This window comes from Rhinolophus sinicus, chromosome 8 (assembly GCF_057876585.1).
Source record: "Rhinolophus sinicus isolate RSI-liver-muscle chromosome 8, RSI-T2T, whole genome shotgun sequence".
NCBI lineage: Eukaryota > Metazoa > Chordata > Mammalia > Chiroptera > Rhinolophidae > Rhinolophus > Rhinolophus sinicus.
The window spans coordinates 31,832,505-31,849,799 of NC_142508.1; the positions used below are offsets into that span (position 1 = coordinate 31,832,505).

At 48.1% G+C, this 17,295-nt stretch overlaps 1 protein-coding gene across 1 annotated transcript; it reads right to left on the reverse strand.

The window, feature by feature from the left end:
- Positions 1 to 6,643: 6,643 nt before the first annotated feature.
- Positions 6,644 to 16,656, reverse strand: LOC109434520 (uncharacterized). The gene is given in 7 exon segments (XM_074315512.2): positions 6,644 to 9,618; positions 9,621 to 9,677; positions 12,185 to 12,253; positions 12,256 to 12,279; positions 12,979 to 13,105; positions 14,716 to 14,799; positions 16,213 to 16,656. Coding segments are annotated over 6 exon segments (1,995 nt in total). The 5' UTR covers positions 14,773 to 14,799; positions 16,213 to 16,656; the 3' UTR covers positions 6,644 to 7,957.
- Between the last annotated feature and the right edge of the window lie 639 nt (positions 16,657 to 17,295).

The following is a 17,295-nucleotide window of genomic DNA, read 5'->3' on the forward strand; positions in this document are numbered from 1 at the left end:
ATGAGAGCTTCCTTATAAGTTACTAGTTGTTTTTCTCTTGCTACTTTTAGGATTCTCTCTTTGTCTTTAACCTTTGCCATTTTAATTATAATGTGTCTTGGTGGGGGCCTCTTTGGTTTCATCTTGTTTGGGACTCTCTGGGCTTGTATGTCTGTTTCCTTTGTCAGGTTAAGAATGTTTTCCATCATTATTTCTTCAAATAGGTTCTCAATCCCCTGCTCCCTCTCTTCTCCTGGTACCCCTATAATGCGAATGTTGATGATAAGCTTGATGTTGTGCCAGAGGTCTCGTAAATTATCCTCATTTTTTTGGATCCTTTTTTCTTTATGTTCTTCCAATTGGGTGTATTCTGCTACCTTGTCATCCAAATCACTGATTTGATCCTGTGCTTCATGTAGTCTGTTGGTGATTACTTCTAGTACATTCTTCATTTCAGTTATTGAAATATTCACTCTGACTGGTTCACTTTTATGGTTTCTATGTCCTTTTTTATGCTTGCTATCTCTTTGTTGAAATTCTTACTACATTTCTTGAGCATCCTTATAACCATTGTGTTGAACTCTGTATCTGGTAGGTTGCTTACCTCCATTTCTTTTAGATCTGTTTCTGGATTTTTCTCCTGTTCTTTCATTTGGGATGTATTTCTTTGTTTCCTCATTTTGGCTATCTCTCTATGTTTGTTTTTATGTATTAGGTAGACCTGTTATATCTCCCAGTCTTGCTGGGTGACCTCATGTAGTAGGTGTCCTGTGGGGCTCAGTGGCAGTCTCCTTGGTCACCTGCTCTGGGTGCTCCAGGAGTGTCCCTTGTGTGGGTTGTGTGTGCCATCCTATTATAGTTGAGTCTTGATTACTGTTGGCTAGTCAGTGGGTGGTACTGACTGTCAGGTTGAATGACTGTGATGTCTGCAGCTTATGGGCTGCTGTGCGGGGGGGGGGGGCTTACCCCATGGAGGGGGATTCGTCCCAGTGGGCTCTGGTGCCTGTTGAGATTGTCCTTTGGGTGTGCCACTTGTGGGGTAATTGGGTGGTGCTCTGCTATGGTCTGAAGCCAATCTCCAAGTACAAGTTCTGACAATTAGGTTCGCGAACTCATCCTAGAAAAAGTGCTACATACCTCATTGCTGAATATCACCATAATCATCTTTGAAGTACTCCCCTTGGGAAGCTATGCACTGATTCCACCCCCTAGTCCACCCTTCAAAGCAATTTTGGAACTCTTTTTTCTGGAATGGCCATCAGAGCTGTCGTCATATTACCCCTGGTGTCCTGAATGTCATCAAAATGTCTTCCTTTCAATATTTCCTTTATCTTTGGGTAAAGAAAGAAGTCATTGGGGGCCAGATCAGGTGAGTAGGGAGCGTATTCCAACACAGTTATTTGTTTACTGGCTGAAAACTCCCTCACAGACAGTGCGTGTGATCTGGTGCATTGTCATAATGCAAGAGCTATGAATTGTTGGCAAAAAGTTCAGGTCATCTAACTGTTTCATGCAATCTTTTCAGCACTTTCAGAGAGTAAACTTGGTTATCTGTTTGTCCAGTTGGTACAAATTTATAATGAATAATCCCTCAGATATCAAGAAAGGTGAGCAACATCATTTTGACTTGATTTGGACTGATGGAACTTTTTTGGTCATGGAGAATTGATTGACTTCCATTGTGCACTTTGACACTTTGTTTCAGGGTCATATTGGCACATCCATGTTTCATCACGAGTGATAACATGGCCCAAAACATTGTCTTACCTCTCCAAAAGGTCTTGGCAAACTTTGACTCTCTTTTGCTTGTGTTCATTGGTGAGCTCCTTCAGGACCATTATTGCACACACCTTTCTGATGTCAAGATTTTCAGTTAAGATTTTCCTGTTTCTCTCTGTTTACTTGGTCTGCTATGATTCTCACAGTGATGATTTTGACATACAATTCGACAAATTTTTGCAATGTTTTTGTCAGTTCTGCTCATTACTGGCCACCCTGACCTCTGCTCATCAGTGACACGTTCTCTCCCCTCAGAAAAACATTGAATACATTTGTACACTGCCATTTTCTTCATGGCAATATCCCCATAAACTTGGACTAACATGTCCCTGATTTCACTTCCACTCTTGCTAAGTTTAACAAGAAATTTGTTCATTGCTTTAATTCAAGCTCAGACATTCTCACGATGGCACACAGAAAGATGCAACAACAATAATGAATGCCACTCAGCAAGACACTGCCACAGATCAACATGAACAGTAAGACACTGATATACAAGGTTATGAAACCTCACTGAGTTTGTACAGTGCAGCCAATGTTAAGTGCACGATGGCAAGTTTGCAAATTTAATTGAATTGTCAGATCTCGTATGTTGGTTCTGGGGCATTTTGGGAGAGGTTCCAGTGCAGGCCCAAGTCAGCCATTGCCTGTGACCGGCCAGGGAGTACCTGGTAGGAGATGCAAAGTAATACATGGCTAGTCATTGCCTGTGGTGTACTTGGAGGCATGTGAGAGAGGCCACACTGGGACCCAAGGATGGCTGCCACCAGTAATGGGTCTGGGGTAGCTCCTCAAAAAGCCAGGACATTCCCATCCCTGCTGCCACCTGCTGGCTCCATAAGGTTCATCTGCTGATAAAGCCGCCTGTGGTATGGAGATAGGTGTGTTGGAATCTCAGTGTCTCCTGGGTGGAGTGAGTGGAACTCACCACACCAATTGAGATTCAGATTTGACCATGGGCAGGGGGAGGACTTACCATAGGATAGATGGCACCCGCCTGCTGGCTGCTCTTATGGAAGACTCCACACAGGGTAAATGGCAACTATCTTCCAGCCTTCACCTGAAGCGACACATCTCAGTCTGTCTCCTGTATGTCTCCAATGCCCACCACCCCCAAGTCACTGTCCCTCCACTGGAGCCCAGAGTGAGTGCCTGCGAGCAAGTCTGTGCAGGCCCTTTAAGAGGATGTCTGAGTTTCCTGCCGTCTTCCGTTCCTCCGGAGATAGTCAGAATCCTCACTATTTTTCACAGCCAGATGTTGTGGAGGCTCCTCTTCCCAGCATCAATACTCCAGGCTGGGGAGGCCAGTGTGGAGATGGGGTCCCTTACTCCTCTCTGAGGAACCTCTGTGGCTGAGATATCCCTCCAATTTTCATCTGCCACACAGAGGCTTGGGGCTGGCCTGTTTCGTGTCTTCGCCCTTCCTACCAGTCTCGGCATGGCTTCTATTTTATGTCCTTAGTTATGAAATTTCTCTTCAGCTAGACTTGAGATGGTTCTCCAGGTTGATTGTTCTAGAATTTAGTTGTAATTTCGATGTGTTCACAGGATGAAGTTAAGCACAGCATTTATCTACTCTGCCATCTTGGATCCTTATGTGACATTTATTTTTATTTCATCACGGGAGGTGTATTTGTGAATATGGCATCTTTGAAATCTGGCACTGAAGAGGATAGGCCTGCAGAGGCCCCCAGACTGCTGCCTGGCTTTCTCGTAGGTGTAGTCTGCTGCTCTTTGTGAATGTGGCCAGATTCTGTTATAATGGAGTACAACTTCCAGAAGGAAGGGCTCCTAGGTGATGTCGATGCTGTGGTACTGCCCAGTGTTCTCTCCATGGAGAGGCAGCCTTACCACAGATCCTTCAGGAAATGGTAGAAACCTCTAGGTGTCCATCATCGCCAACTGTGGAAGAGGTTCGTGTGAGCATGATTCTCCTATACTCCCCAAATTCTCAAACACAGGCTTCCTGGATTCTGCTTAGCAGTTGCCCATGCTCTTCTGGAGGTAGGCATGCCCCCCAATGAGAGAGTCTGAGAATTATAGTGAGAAAAAGCTGTCTCAGTGCAGTCTAGATGAGCCTGAACAACCCCCAGAACTCCTCACTCGCAGGTGTTGCCCTCCCTCCCTCTGTAGGAAGTGGCACCCCAACTGCAGAGCCTTCTGGAAGTAGTACAAAGTTGTAGGTGTCTGAGTTTGCCACATAGTGGACATTAGTGTAACCATGATTATAATTCCCATAATTCTCAAATCCAGGGAATCGGGGGAACTGCCAACATAGCCCTTCCAGAGGTGGGGACGCTCACCCAATGGTAGCGTCTGGGTAATACAGTGATTTTAAGCCGTCTGAGTGTGACCTAGGCTAGGCAGCAGGGCCTGGACAACCACTCCCAGAGTCTTTATTCCTAGTGACTCCGAATTTCTGGAGCCAATAACTGAGTCTCTCCATAAAGTGGAGCACCCATACCCATGCAATCTTGTGGGAGTAGTACAAAGTTCTAGGTGTCCAACTGACCACCTTGTAGACAAGATTAGTGTAATGGTGATTCCTTATAAATCCCAGAATTCTTATCCTCAAGTCTCCTGGACTTTATGGAGCTGTTGATGACACTGTTTTAGGGCAGGACAACCACTGAATGGTGTCTCTGGGAATTACAATGAGTTAAAACTGTCTCAGTGCGCCTAGCCTGGCTGGAGAGCCTGGACAAGTCCAGAAAACCCCGTCCACAGCACAGGACCCGTCATGCTCACCCACACAGTGCACACCCACACTGCCATGCCTTCTAGGAAATGTAGTCTGGGTAAATAGTGAAAACCCTCACACCTCCGATATCAACACATTAATTTGATGACCTCTAGAATATATGTAAAATAGTTTCAGAATTGCTTTTCTCAAACTATTATACTACGAAAAAGAAACCAACTGTAAAGATTTCAGGATTCGTTGTCCATTCCCTAACCACTGTCACCCTGCCCAAGACATGGTAAAGTCACAATTGGGTGATTTGTTGAACAAATTCATAGACAGAAGTTCCACTCAAGTCTCAAGGGAAGCTAGGCTGGCTCAGGCATTAGTGGCAGAGGGTCTGTAATGAGGGTCTCAACCCCCATGCAAAGATGAAGGGACATGGAACACTGAGAGAAACAGAGCAAATGAGGTGCACAGGTGGCCCGGGTCTCTCCAATGGAGTTGGGAGGGCTGGAAAGTGTACAGACCATTGGGTGCTGAGCCAGGATATCTTACAAAAGGCTGTAAGATATCTGGAAGTGACACTAAGAATGGTGGAGTTCATCGGATAGGACAAAGTAAATCACATACGTGGAAGCCTGCCAAGACAGGAGTACATGTCAATGGGAAAATATCCATGAGTACCCTCAGCAACACACTGAATTGCATACCCTCATCCACAAATCCATATATTGAAGCTCTAACTCCCAATGTGACTGGTGTAGATAGGACCTTCCTAGAGGTAATTAAGGTTAAATGAGGGCATATGGGTGGGGGCCTAATCCCACAGGGGGACTGAGAGTTTATCCTTCACCTTCAGTCCACCAATAGTGGAAGACCTGAAATCAAGAAGCAGACAAATGATTGCTGTGTGTGCTAGTCTCTGAGAAGTGTTCCCTAAGAAGGGTCCATGGGTCAGGGAATGAGAGGATGTATGAGCATCACGCAGTTGACAGGTGGAGGGTCTCAAAGCAGCAGAAAAGGCCTTTCTACAGGCGCTGAGAAGGGTGACACATTATGTCCCTGTACCATAGAGGAGAGTCATCTTTATCACCTCCACCCGAAAGATTTGGACGCCTTCATTGGAGTGCAGTTCCCAAGAGTCTGCATTTATAATCAATATCCTGGTGATTGTTACAAAAAGCATGAATCCTATTGTGAGACACAGAGATGTGGGGCAGAACGAGACTGAAACGTGGGCAGAAGCCCCATCTTACAGGACCTTGTCTGCCAGTCAGAGTTTTTAATTCATCTAACGAATGGTAGGAACCAATGGAGGTTATGAGGCAAGAGTGACCCAATTGTATTTGTCTTAAAAAAGATTCTCTCCAGGCAGCTGCATGGCTCAGTTAGTTAGAGCTAGAGCTCTGAACAACAGGGTTGCCAGTTCGATTCTCACATGGGCGAGCGATCTGCACCCTCCACAACATAGACGGAAGATAATGAGCTGCCGCTGAGCTTCCAGAGGGGCAGCCGGATGCTCAGTTGGTTAGAGCGCGAGCTCTCAACAAGGTTGCTGGTTCAATTCCGACATGGGATGGTGGGCTGTGCCCCCTGCAACTAAAGACTGAAACGGCAACTGGACTTGAAGCTGAGCTGCGCACTAACTAGATTGAAGGACAACTTGGAGCTGAAGGACCCTACAGAAACACACTGTTCCCCAATATTCCCCAATAAAATAAAATAAAATAATTATCTCCCAGAGTGTATTAGTTATTATTGCTGTGTGGCAAAAGTCAAGGGTGGCAAGTCACCATTTAAGGGTTGTAGTTGTCAGGGAGACTGCTTTTAGTGGATTTAGGGTTCACTTAAATACTATGGACCTTCAAATTAAATTATATAAAAACAAAAGCTTTTTAAACACCAGTATGAAAAATCAATGAAAAAATGGTTCAAGAGAAAATCAACTTGTACATTTTTCAAAGGGATAAACCTTGCAAAACAAGGTTCCGACGTTTGAATGCTACTGCTCATGAGATAGTGGCTTAACCTGAAAAATCTTCCCTCTTTTCGTGAAATGGCATCATCTGCGTTTCTAATGCCTGTGAGTCCTATAAATAAATTTATAGCAAGAACAGAGCAGCAAAAGCCATCTGAAAATCTGCAAGGCTACATGGAGCTTACATTTCAAGTCTTCCTATACAGATCTTTTCAACCCTGTTGCATATAAGGATTAATTTATTGCAAATAATGCAGACAATGGATTTAAAAATCTGTTTAGAGTACAATGACACTTTGTCATATGGAGTTCAAATCTGTGAGACCGGTTGCCTTCTACTTTAACCAACAATTTACACACCGATCAGAAAACTTCATACTGAGACAGTTGAGTATGCATGGTGCTTCCATACAGATGCCACTCTCATGTCTGAAACACTCTGCCATAGTGTTTTTAGGGACTATCAGAGTCAATCTGCGCCATTCATAAGCACCCCCCTGCCCCCCAAAATGTAGTGTGCAATACTGATAAATCCAGATTGCATTTGGTTCTTATATATGAAAGGCATTTGTTGGGTACCTCACCACGTTGAAAATGTCTGGTTTGGAATTTGGTGAATCCTTGGAGAGAAGCCACAGCAAAACCCACTATATTTTCCCTTTTTTGGGTTCTACAGTGTTAGTGAGCACTCAAGTTTAAAGGTCCTCAACGTGGCTCATCTCCACATTTACCCAATGTTTGGATGATCTGAGCAGTCTACTGTGTGTGAAGGCGTGTGTATAAATAGGTCAGTGATCTTGCTTTGTTTTTTCTCTACTTTTACTTTTATTAGCATTTATTTTATGTTGAATTTACTCCCAGGCCTTAAGTTTTTGTTTCTTCAGTTTCTTCTGGGAGATCTTTTTCTTCTGAGCAACCTCCTCTTCTGGTTTAGGAACAATTTGTTCTTTTTCAGTTAGGATCATCTCAATGTTACAGGGAGAGCTCATGTATGGGTTAATCCACCTGTGCTCTCTGTAAGTTCTCCGCTGCATCTTGGAAGTTTTGTTCACTTGGATGTGCTCAGTAACCAGAGAGTCTATATTTAAACCCTTAAGTTCAGCATTACTCTCTGCATTTTTGAGCATGTGCAGTAAAAATTCTGCACTCTTTTTGGGCCAACGCCCTGTGTCCAACCCCACTGTTTGGCCTGGGCACACCTCCCAACTCCACCATTGTAACGACGGAATGGCACACACTGCTTTCATAACGTGACATCCTTTAAAAACTTCGTGGCTTTTCGGATATGCATACTCTTGATGGCCTGGGCAGTTTCATGAGTGTTCTTAAAATGAACCTGTAGATTTGAACCTCTTGATTTACATGATTTTGTGGGGTTCTCTGGGTCAAGTGAATAGTGAACCATTTTCAGAGGTCACCTCAGGCCGCTTTTGGAAAGAGCTGTGTTCTTGCTCTTGAGTATGATTGGGTCAAGTGTAGTAAGAGATGAACTATGGCTTAAGGCTTCCCATGTCCCAGCTTGTGTGTAAGTGCATCTACACAGTATGAGTTCTCTGGTGCTTGGTCAGGGAGGAGCTGTGTGTGAAGGCCTTCCCACAGTCACTGCACTTGTATGGCTTCTCTCCCGTGTGGATCCGCCGGTGCTGAGTCAGGTGAGTGCTCTGCCTGAAGGATTTCCCACAATCCTGGCATTCATAGGGCTTTTCTCCAGTGTGTGTCCTCTCATGCTGGCTTAGTGATGAGCTGTGACTGAAGGATTTCCCACACTCATTGCACCCATAGGGCTTTTCTTTGGTGTGGATTCTCTGGTGTTCTATGAGTAGGGAGCTCTGGCTGAAAGCTCGGCCACACTCATTACACTCATAGGGCTTCTCTCCTGTGTGGACCCTCTGATGCTGAATGAGTGGAGCAAGCTGGCTGAAAGCCCTGCCACATTCGTTACACTCATAGGGCTTCTCCCCAGTGTGGATTCGCTGGTGTTTGGTTAGGGATGAGCTGTGGCTGAAGGCCTTCCCACAGTCGCTGCATTCGTAGGGTTTTTCCCCTGTGTGGATCCTCTGATGTTGAGTGAGGTGGGTGCTCTGCCGGAAGGCCTTCCCGCATTGATTGCATTCGTAGGGCTTTTCCCCGGTGTGTGTTCGCTCGTGCTGGCTGAGTGATGAGCTGTGGCTGAAGGTTTTCCCACATTCATTGCACCCATAGGGCTTCTCGCCAGTGTGAATTCTACGATGCTCAGTTAGCAGTGTGCTCTGGCTGAAGGCTTTCCCACATTCATTGCACTCATAGGGCTTCTCTCCCGTGTGTGTCCTCTGATGCTGAATTAGTGGTGTGATCTGGGTGAAAGCTTTTCCACACTCATGACACTCATAAGGCTTCTCCCCAGTGTGGATTCGCTGGTGCTTTGTCAATGATGAGCTGTGGCTGAAAGTCTTGCCACAGTCTCCACACTCATAGGGCTTCTCCCCCGTGTGGATTCGCAGGTGCTGGGTCAGATGGATACTTTGCCGGAAGGCTTTCCCACATTCACTGCACTCATAGGGCTTTTCGCCTGTGTGAGTCCGCTCATGTTGGCTGAAGGAGGACCTAAAACTAAAGGATTTCCCACATTCACTGCACTCGTAGGGCTTCTCACCTGTGTGAATTCTCTGGTGCTGGATCAGTGGCGCAATTTGGTTGAAGGTCCTCCCACACTGCATGCACTTATAGGGTTTCTCACCAGTGTGGATTCTCTGATGTTTGGTAAGTGCTGAGCTGTTTTGGAAGCCTTTTCTGCATTCATGACATTTGTAAGGTCTCTCTCCTGTGTGTGTTCGTAAGTGTTCGATGAGTGCCGAGCTGTGACTAAAGGCCTTCCCACATTCTTGACATGTGTAGGGTTTCTCTTTTGCACAGGTTTTCGGTTGCACATTTAATTTTGAGTCTGGATTCTTCCTCTTTCTATGTGTTCCCCACATGTGGGAGCCTCGTATTTCACGAGTCACAGGTACAGTTGGGAGATCTGGTCTCAGATGTGAGTTTTCCCCAAACCCATTCTCTGGCTGCTGCTTCTGAACAGATGTCCTCACAGGTGTGAAGGCCACCTGCAGCACACGGCCATCAAGGTTCTCATGACTCTGTTCCCAGGGGCCCGCAGTATCTTCACCCTTAGAACACCACAGACTATTCCATAGGAAGCTTCCTACCAGGACACTGTTGAATGTTCACAGATGTCTTGCTTTGGAGGTGACAGTTTGGGTTTGGATGTAGTTTCCAAGTCTGAAAGAACAAAAATGGTAATGCCCCTTAGTCCCCTTTCCAGAGAAAAAGTTTGTGGTGGGTGAAAGAATAAAACTGAGTTTCACAAGGTTTAAAACACGAGTAGCCTTGACTGTGTAACAATATGGTTTCTGCAAATGAGGGAAGGGTCAGGAGAGGAAGGGAACTTCTAAGAACAGGGGAGGGGATTTGGCATAAGGACACGAATGGAGCTGACAAGGGGGGTACGGAAAATGTGGGTGGGAGAAGATGCTGAGGGGAGAGTTGGCCTTCAGCAAAATGTGAACATATGCCCAGACTTGGAAGGAGCAGAGCGATGGCCAGGCCCCGGCTAATGCAGCCTCCACTATGCCAGTTGGTGAGAGAAGCCACTATGTCAGAAGGAGCACTCAGCCCTCCTGTGGCTCAGACCCAGCCTCTTCCTGGCAGCCTGTCAATATTGTACCTCCTCACCTCAGATGTAAAGAAACCCATCAACTGGGAATTGATGAAGTGTCCTTCACTAGGAAGATGAATAAATGACTGTGGTGGTTTAGAGCACCTTGATCTGCTTTATTCTGTCCCCTTAATTGGGAAACCCCTATGGGTAGCAGCTTCTTTCCACCTTAGTCACCATGTACCCCCACCCACAACAGCGGGCAACAGACATGCTGAATGAACACATGGAGTCCCTCCCTGCTTCCTGGAAGGACGGCCTTCCCACCCTAGTACCCATCCCTCTCCTCAGAGGCAGAGACTCTGCTGCCACCCCCACTCAGCACTGGAATGTACTCTTGTGGGCACCTTTCACATTTATATTACATCTTAGTGAAATGGTAAGGGCACAAAAAAGGAGTCAAGCTGGGTGCAGTGGGCAGAATAGTGGCTCCCAAAGATGTTTACATCCTAAACTCCGGAACCTGGGAGTATGCTGTTACCTTACATGTCAAGGAGGAATTAAGGTTGCTAATCTTTTTTTTTTCCCCCTTCCCCACCCCCCAACTCCGAGTCATGCCACTGTTTCTCAATCTAGTTGTGGAGGATGCAGCTCACTGACCCATGTTGGTATTATGATCATTGTGCTCTACCCAGCTGAGCCAGTTGGCTGCTGGCCGATGGCTGGCTACTTCCGCATCTCTCGCCAGCTGCCAGCTGCTCACGGCAGCACCCGGCAGCATACAGAAGAACACAGCAGCTTACGCTGGCCGCAGGGTGCTCACGGCAGCCCAGCTCCAAGGAGAGCCGTTATTCACAATCTTAGCTGTAGAGGGCGCAGCTCAGTGGCCCATGTGGAAATCCAACTGGCAACCTCGGTGTTAGGAGCACAGTGCTGAGTCACCTGAGTCACCCGGCCACCGTGGTTGCGAATCTTTTGATGTCAGCTGACTATCTGAGATTACCGTGGCTTATCCAAGTGACCCCATGTAACCACAGGGTTCTTAAACGTGAGAGACCAGAGTGTCACAGTGTGCGATGATTTGACCAACCATGCTAACACTGAAGATTGACAAGGCCATAAGTACAGGAAATGTGACAGCATCTACAGACTAGACAATGGAAGAAAATGGATTCTGCCAGACACTCCAGAAGGAACGCTGTCCTGATGACACCTTGAACATAGTCCTGTGAGACACATTTGGACTTTTGACCTGTAGAACTGTAAAATAATATGTGTTGCTTTACGTCACTACATTTATGGTAATTTGTTACAACAGCAATAGGAAGCTAACGTGCTGGGTGAAAGCCAGTTATTATTTGAGGCTGGAGAGACCCTGCTGTGACCCCTTCCACATACTGGTGATCCTTCCTGGGCCCTGGCAATGGGCCACTGCTTGAACAGGGTCAGGGCCTGACACCAGTAGGAAACTGCCTGCCAGAGGGCCAAGACGCCACCACTTCCTAGAGAGCTGCCTACCTGTCTAAGGAGATGGACAGGAGGTATGAAGAGCAGAACCACCCGGCCCATGTGTAGTTACATGGAAGAGCCCATCCTAGATTTACTACTCACAGATGCAAGAGTCATAAGTGATTCTCTGGTTTAAAGCACTGAGGCTGGAGTGTTACATAGCAAGAGCCCTTGCATCATCAAAGTGCCCTTGCACATGCTGTTTCCTCCGCCTGGAATCCTGTTCTCCCAGATTGTTTCAAGGCAGCACTGTTCTCATTGTTCAGGCTTCAGCTCCCATGTCCCCTTGAAGCGGTGAGCCCTCATCCCTCTGCTTAAGTCTTTCCCCCAATTGTAGTCTTTACCTTATCACCAGCTTTCATTTCCTCATAATCAGGAAACATCTCATTCACTGTTATTGTTATTACTTTACCTATTGTTGTGTGCCCTTCTCCCTCAACAAGAACGTAAACTCAGCAAAGACAAAAGTCCGGTCTCATACACAGCAAAACAGTGCTTGGTGAATGCTCACTAAAAGACTGAGTAGTCAGTTTATTCCTGAAGAATCTGAGAGCAGACACAGAGAGAGAGAAAGACCTGGGAGGTAAGTGGGCTCCTCCCAGCTCTGTATCTCTCATCTCACCTGGGCACACACCTTGGGGAACTCCCTCGTCCACCGCCCATGGCTCTGCCTCCAGCTTCAGCAGGGAGAGACGGCTGGCTTCGGGAGCCAGTGTCCTGCTCTGGGGAGACCCAGGGAGTGAGTATTTGTGTGCAGCACCCTTCCCAACCCTCTGCCCACTCCACCTTCCGTCTCTCAGGTCCAAAGTGGCTTGGGACCCGGAGAGGTCACAGTCATAACAGCCTCCAATATTCCTCCCTCACTCTTAGTTGCTGACCTCATCTCTGGTTCTGGGGTGGACATGTGACCCAGGTCTGGCCAGTCAGAGCTCTGCTTCTTCCCCTGCTCACTGGCAACAATGAGCCGTGTGAAGGGGACCGGGTGGCCAAAAGGAGACAACCCCGGCACCTTTCATTGGCGCCCAGGACACAGACCCTGTCTTTTCTGCTGGTCTCAGACCCTGGCAGCTGTCTTGTCACCTTCAGAGGGGCCCATCTGGACTGATGGCAGAAAGAGGTGCAGAGTGAGGACAGAGGGGCCTCCTGACCTCTCCACAGGTAGATCAGGTCCAGCCTGGGGTTTTGCAGTCACGGGACCCCGTATGTCTCTCTACCACACGGTATCCTGCTGCTGGCATTTTCAGGTGGGACCTGCTACGTGTAGGCCAAACATCCTAATTGACAACCCACAACCAAAACAGCCTGGTCCCTAAAGCCAAAGACACACCCAAAGTATTTGCTTTTAAAGCCTAGACCTACCCCCACTTTAACTCAAAAGAATTAGAATCCATGGTGGGGCCACAGGTGATGCCTTACCTACAGACACAAGGAGCCCAAAGGTCTCCAGCATCACATTGCGGTACAGGGTCCTCTGGGCGGGCTCCAACTGCCCCCACTCCTCCTGGGTGAAGTCTACGACCACGTCCTCAAAGGTCACTTGCTCCTGAAATATCACATATGAGTGTCCTCAGTCAGCCCAACCCTGGCACTGTCCGCGGTGGGAGCAGCTGGTGAACAAGGACAAGGCCAACCTGGGTAGGAGGGGGTTCTCTCAAGTCTGGGATTTTGGTTGGGTTTTTCTGTGGAGCTGGGGTCCTGCTGGAAGGGGGTTCTTAGGACATAAGAGGACACACCCATCTTCAAGCAACTTACCTGCAGAAAAGTCTCAAAATAAGAAATGCTGCTGAGGACTCAACGAGACAGGGGAGAACAATCCTGGGCGTTTGGGGTTCACTAGGATTCATACCTTCGTGGAGGGACCCTTGGAGTGGCAGCTGTGTATGGGCAGTAGGGGAAGGGGGCATCTGGAAAACTGTCAGGTTAGATTCCTGCCTTACCCTTGTGGCCAAAGTAACACCTGATGCGTCCAAGATACCGTGTTTTCCCGAAAATAAGACCTAGCCGGACAATCAGTTCTAATGCATCTTTTGGAGCAAAGATTAATAATAAGAACCGGTCTTATTTTACTACAAAATAAGACCGAGTCTTATATAATACCAGGTATAATATAATATCATATGATGTAATATAATATAATACAATACAATACCAGCTCTTATATTAATTTTTCTCCAAAAGATGCATTAGAGCTGATGGTCCCGCTAGGTCTTATTTTGGGGGAAACAGGGTATGGGCCCAATGAATGAAACAAAGCCTTTGAAACACAGATTTTAAAAAAGAATCTTGGGGCAGAGATGATCTTTCTAATCATGACACCAAACTCAGATGCTCCCCTCCACTGTATTATTTATCTTTTGATGCAAAGTAAATTCCCCCAAAGTTTCTGTCTTAAAACAGCATCCATTTATTATCTCGTAGTTCTGTAGGTCAGCATCTATCACAGTGTGGCTGGGTTCTCTGCTCAGGACTCATGGGACTAACGTCAAGGTGTCAGTCAGATACTGTGTTTTATCCAGAAGCACAGGGGGAAAAATCTGCTTCCAGACCGTCCCACTTAGGGCCTATGCTCATGCTGTTGCCTCTGCCTGGAACATTTTTTCTGTGGGCCTGACATCACCCCCGTGCCCCCACCCCACGCACATCTCTGCCTGTGGGCCATGTCCTCAGGAAGGTCCCCCAGTCTGTTCTAGTCAACGCCTGGTTCCCAAGCCTATCTTTTTCTGAGCTTTCTTCGCACATTTACATTCCTCATTGGAGCCTCATAGGGAGGGAGACTTCTGCTTGCCTCACCTGTTCCTGCACCTGCAAACCTGCAACGGTGCCACGACCATGACCTGGTCGTTGCTAGGTGCTCAGTACACACCTGGCAAGTAATGACGAGAGTGAGCTGGGAGTAAAGACTTAGAATCCTGAGTTGAGGATGTGCCAGACTCATCAGTGAGAGGGCTGATCAATGTCGGCTAGGGCAGCATGGGGCAGGTGGGGAGGCCAGGAGGCCCTCAGAATGTGAACTGGAGGAGGGCGTGGAGTTGGCTAAAGCACATTCCTGACAGGGGATAGAGCGACAGAAAGGATCTGAGGCCAGAATGAGCCTGGTAGGGACCCAAGGCCAGGGCCCGGGAGACCCGAGTGTGAGGGTGGAGATATACTCACCGGGGCCCCGGCATCCAGGAACCCAGCGGTCATTCCCTCCTCTCTGGACTCTTGCATGAACAGTCAGATCCTCTGCACACAGTTCTGGGGAAAAGGGATGTGAGAGACTGAGCAGGTGTCTGTGTGACCAGAGACCAAGCGTCAGAACCCCTACCTGCAGGTAGGAAAGCTGCGGCTGTCAGAGCCTGGAGCCCAACACTCAGGCCAAACCTAACAGCACTGAATTTCAGCGTGGCATTTCCTGAGCCTCTGCAGGGTACTCAGTACCATTCCAGCCACTGTTGAAAAATGACATCAGTTTTTCCTACCCCATTCCAAAGATAGGGCCCCATTCCAAACGGAGGGCCAGGGTAGGCAAGGTGCAATGATTTCTAGGGGGATGACGACTTCTGTTACTCTGGTCCTGGGAGCTGCTTGGTGTACCTCAGTTGCCCTTTCTCATGAAATGAAGCTGGTGACCCAACATGGAAATTACCAGAATTAAAGTGTGAAACGGGCTAAAAACAGAGCAGAGCAGCAGGATACACATGATGGCGCCTGTTGCTGGGATGGAAGCCACTAGCTTCAGTGAGCACCGATTTAGCGCCTAAGACATACAGACTACTTGTTCCTGGTAGTTTACAAGCTTGACCCTGGCTGATTGCCCAAAACAAAGCCCAGGCCCAAGGCAGGATGCGTTTCCCTCATCTTTGTACCTTCCCTGATGACGCTGACTATGTGCCTCCTAGTCTGCTGCATCCCGTTGTGCGCTGCTGTCTTCACTGCAGTTTCCAGGATGGGAGTTATGTTGTTCAGTGATGTATTTATGTGATTTTTATCATCTCCCCGTCTCCTCCTAGGGCTCCAGTGGGTGGAGACATGTGGGGTCTATGCAGAGGCTCTTAGGGATAGGACAGGGTCTGGCACCCAGAACATCTAAATAACGTGTTTGGTGAATTAGTAAAGGGGCCTGGATGGTGCCTGGCATGTAGCCAGTGCTCAGTAAGAGCTTAATATATAACGTGACTTTTCTGGGTCCGAGGCCACTGGAATTAATATCTTGTGCTTTTGGTGTCAGTCACATTCACTCTTTAGGGACTGAAGACCCCTCTGGAAGGTGAGGCTCCACATGACTGTGGTTGGACCTCGGTCGTCACCACCACAGACTCCTGGACGCCCCACTGAAGCAGGAGAGGGATGCAGGTCAGGCTGGCTCCAGTCTCTCTAGGGTGTCAGCCGGGTGGTTCTCCGACTGTCTCCGAGTCGGGAGATTCCGAGCCCTTCCACCAAAGCCAGAACTCCTCTTCTTCCTCAATAACTCTTGGACTCGAATACCCTGAACCAAACCCCGCCTACTCGGCCCGTTCTTACTGCCCCGAAGCGACCCGCCCTGGGCCGAAAGCAGCAAAAGAGACTCGACAGACACGCGCGGCTGGGTACAAAAGGCAGCCTGGACCCAAGGAACAACAGGATACCCTCCCAGCAACCTCCGTCCTGGACACTCCCGATGTCACTTACCCGAGGGACTAGACAAAGGCTGCGACCGCGACTGTCCCGCACTGCGCCTGCGCCAAACTACATTTCCCCGGAGGGCCATGCGTTCACTAGGGTTATCCCAGGGCTTGCTTCTGCACGGTCGGAGTCTGTCGATCCGTAGTTGCAAGGCTTGGTCAGCTGACCGGCTCAGTTTCTTTCCCGCCTTGCTTTCTCTCACCGTTAGAGGGCCGCGGAAAGTCCAAGGCCACCCTCACCGTGGGCGCTCCCAACTACATCTTTCTGAAGGCGGCGCGCGCTTCCAGTCGATTCGGTGCTCGCCCCGCTCCCGCCCGGTGCCGAGGCTGGGTGAGGATCCGAGCTTGGCCTCGCAGACCCCTGCCTGACATTGCCTCGCCTTTCCACCTGAAACCTCACACACTGCAATTCTTTGAACCTCAGAATGAAGGCCCCTTCCCCGCCCCCCGCAGCCCCCCGTTTCTGCGATTGCGCCTGCGCTGGAGGCGTCGAACTACAATTCCCAGAGGGCTACGTTAGGGATCCTTGCATAGCTGCACGGGACCGTTGGTTCATTCTCGCTGGGAGTTCAAGTCCCAATGCCAGTATTTAACGTCCTGCATGTAACTATTTGCTGCTCTTTCACATAGCATTAATTGCCTTGCGGACGTCGCACTGTCTTGGTACAGAGAGACATGAAACACAGGAGGAAAGGGCTAAAGACAGACTGAACAGAATGAAGGCATAGTTCGATTGTTCCTTTGGCTCAGTTCCAGAAGCCAGAAAAAGGACGCGTCTGGGTTAGCTAGGACACATTTCATCACCCACTCAATGAACAGAAACAGCCGTACGTGTACATAACATTTAAGTATCTATCTTTGTCGAATATAAAAAGCACATTACGACATTTATTTTTATTTCGTCCGAGGAAGATGTATTTGTGAAGGTGGCATCTTTGAAATCTGGCGCTGAAAAGGATAGACCCGCCCAGGCTCCCAGCAATGCCGCCAAGCTTTCTGGGAGGTGTTGTCCGTAGCTTTTTGTGAATGTGGCCATATCTTGAAGGTATTGGCGTCCTAAGTGACGCCAATTTGCTGGAATCACCCTGTG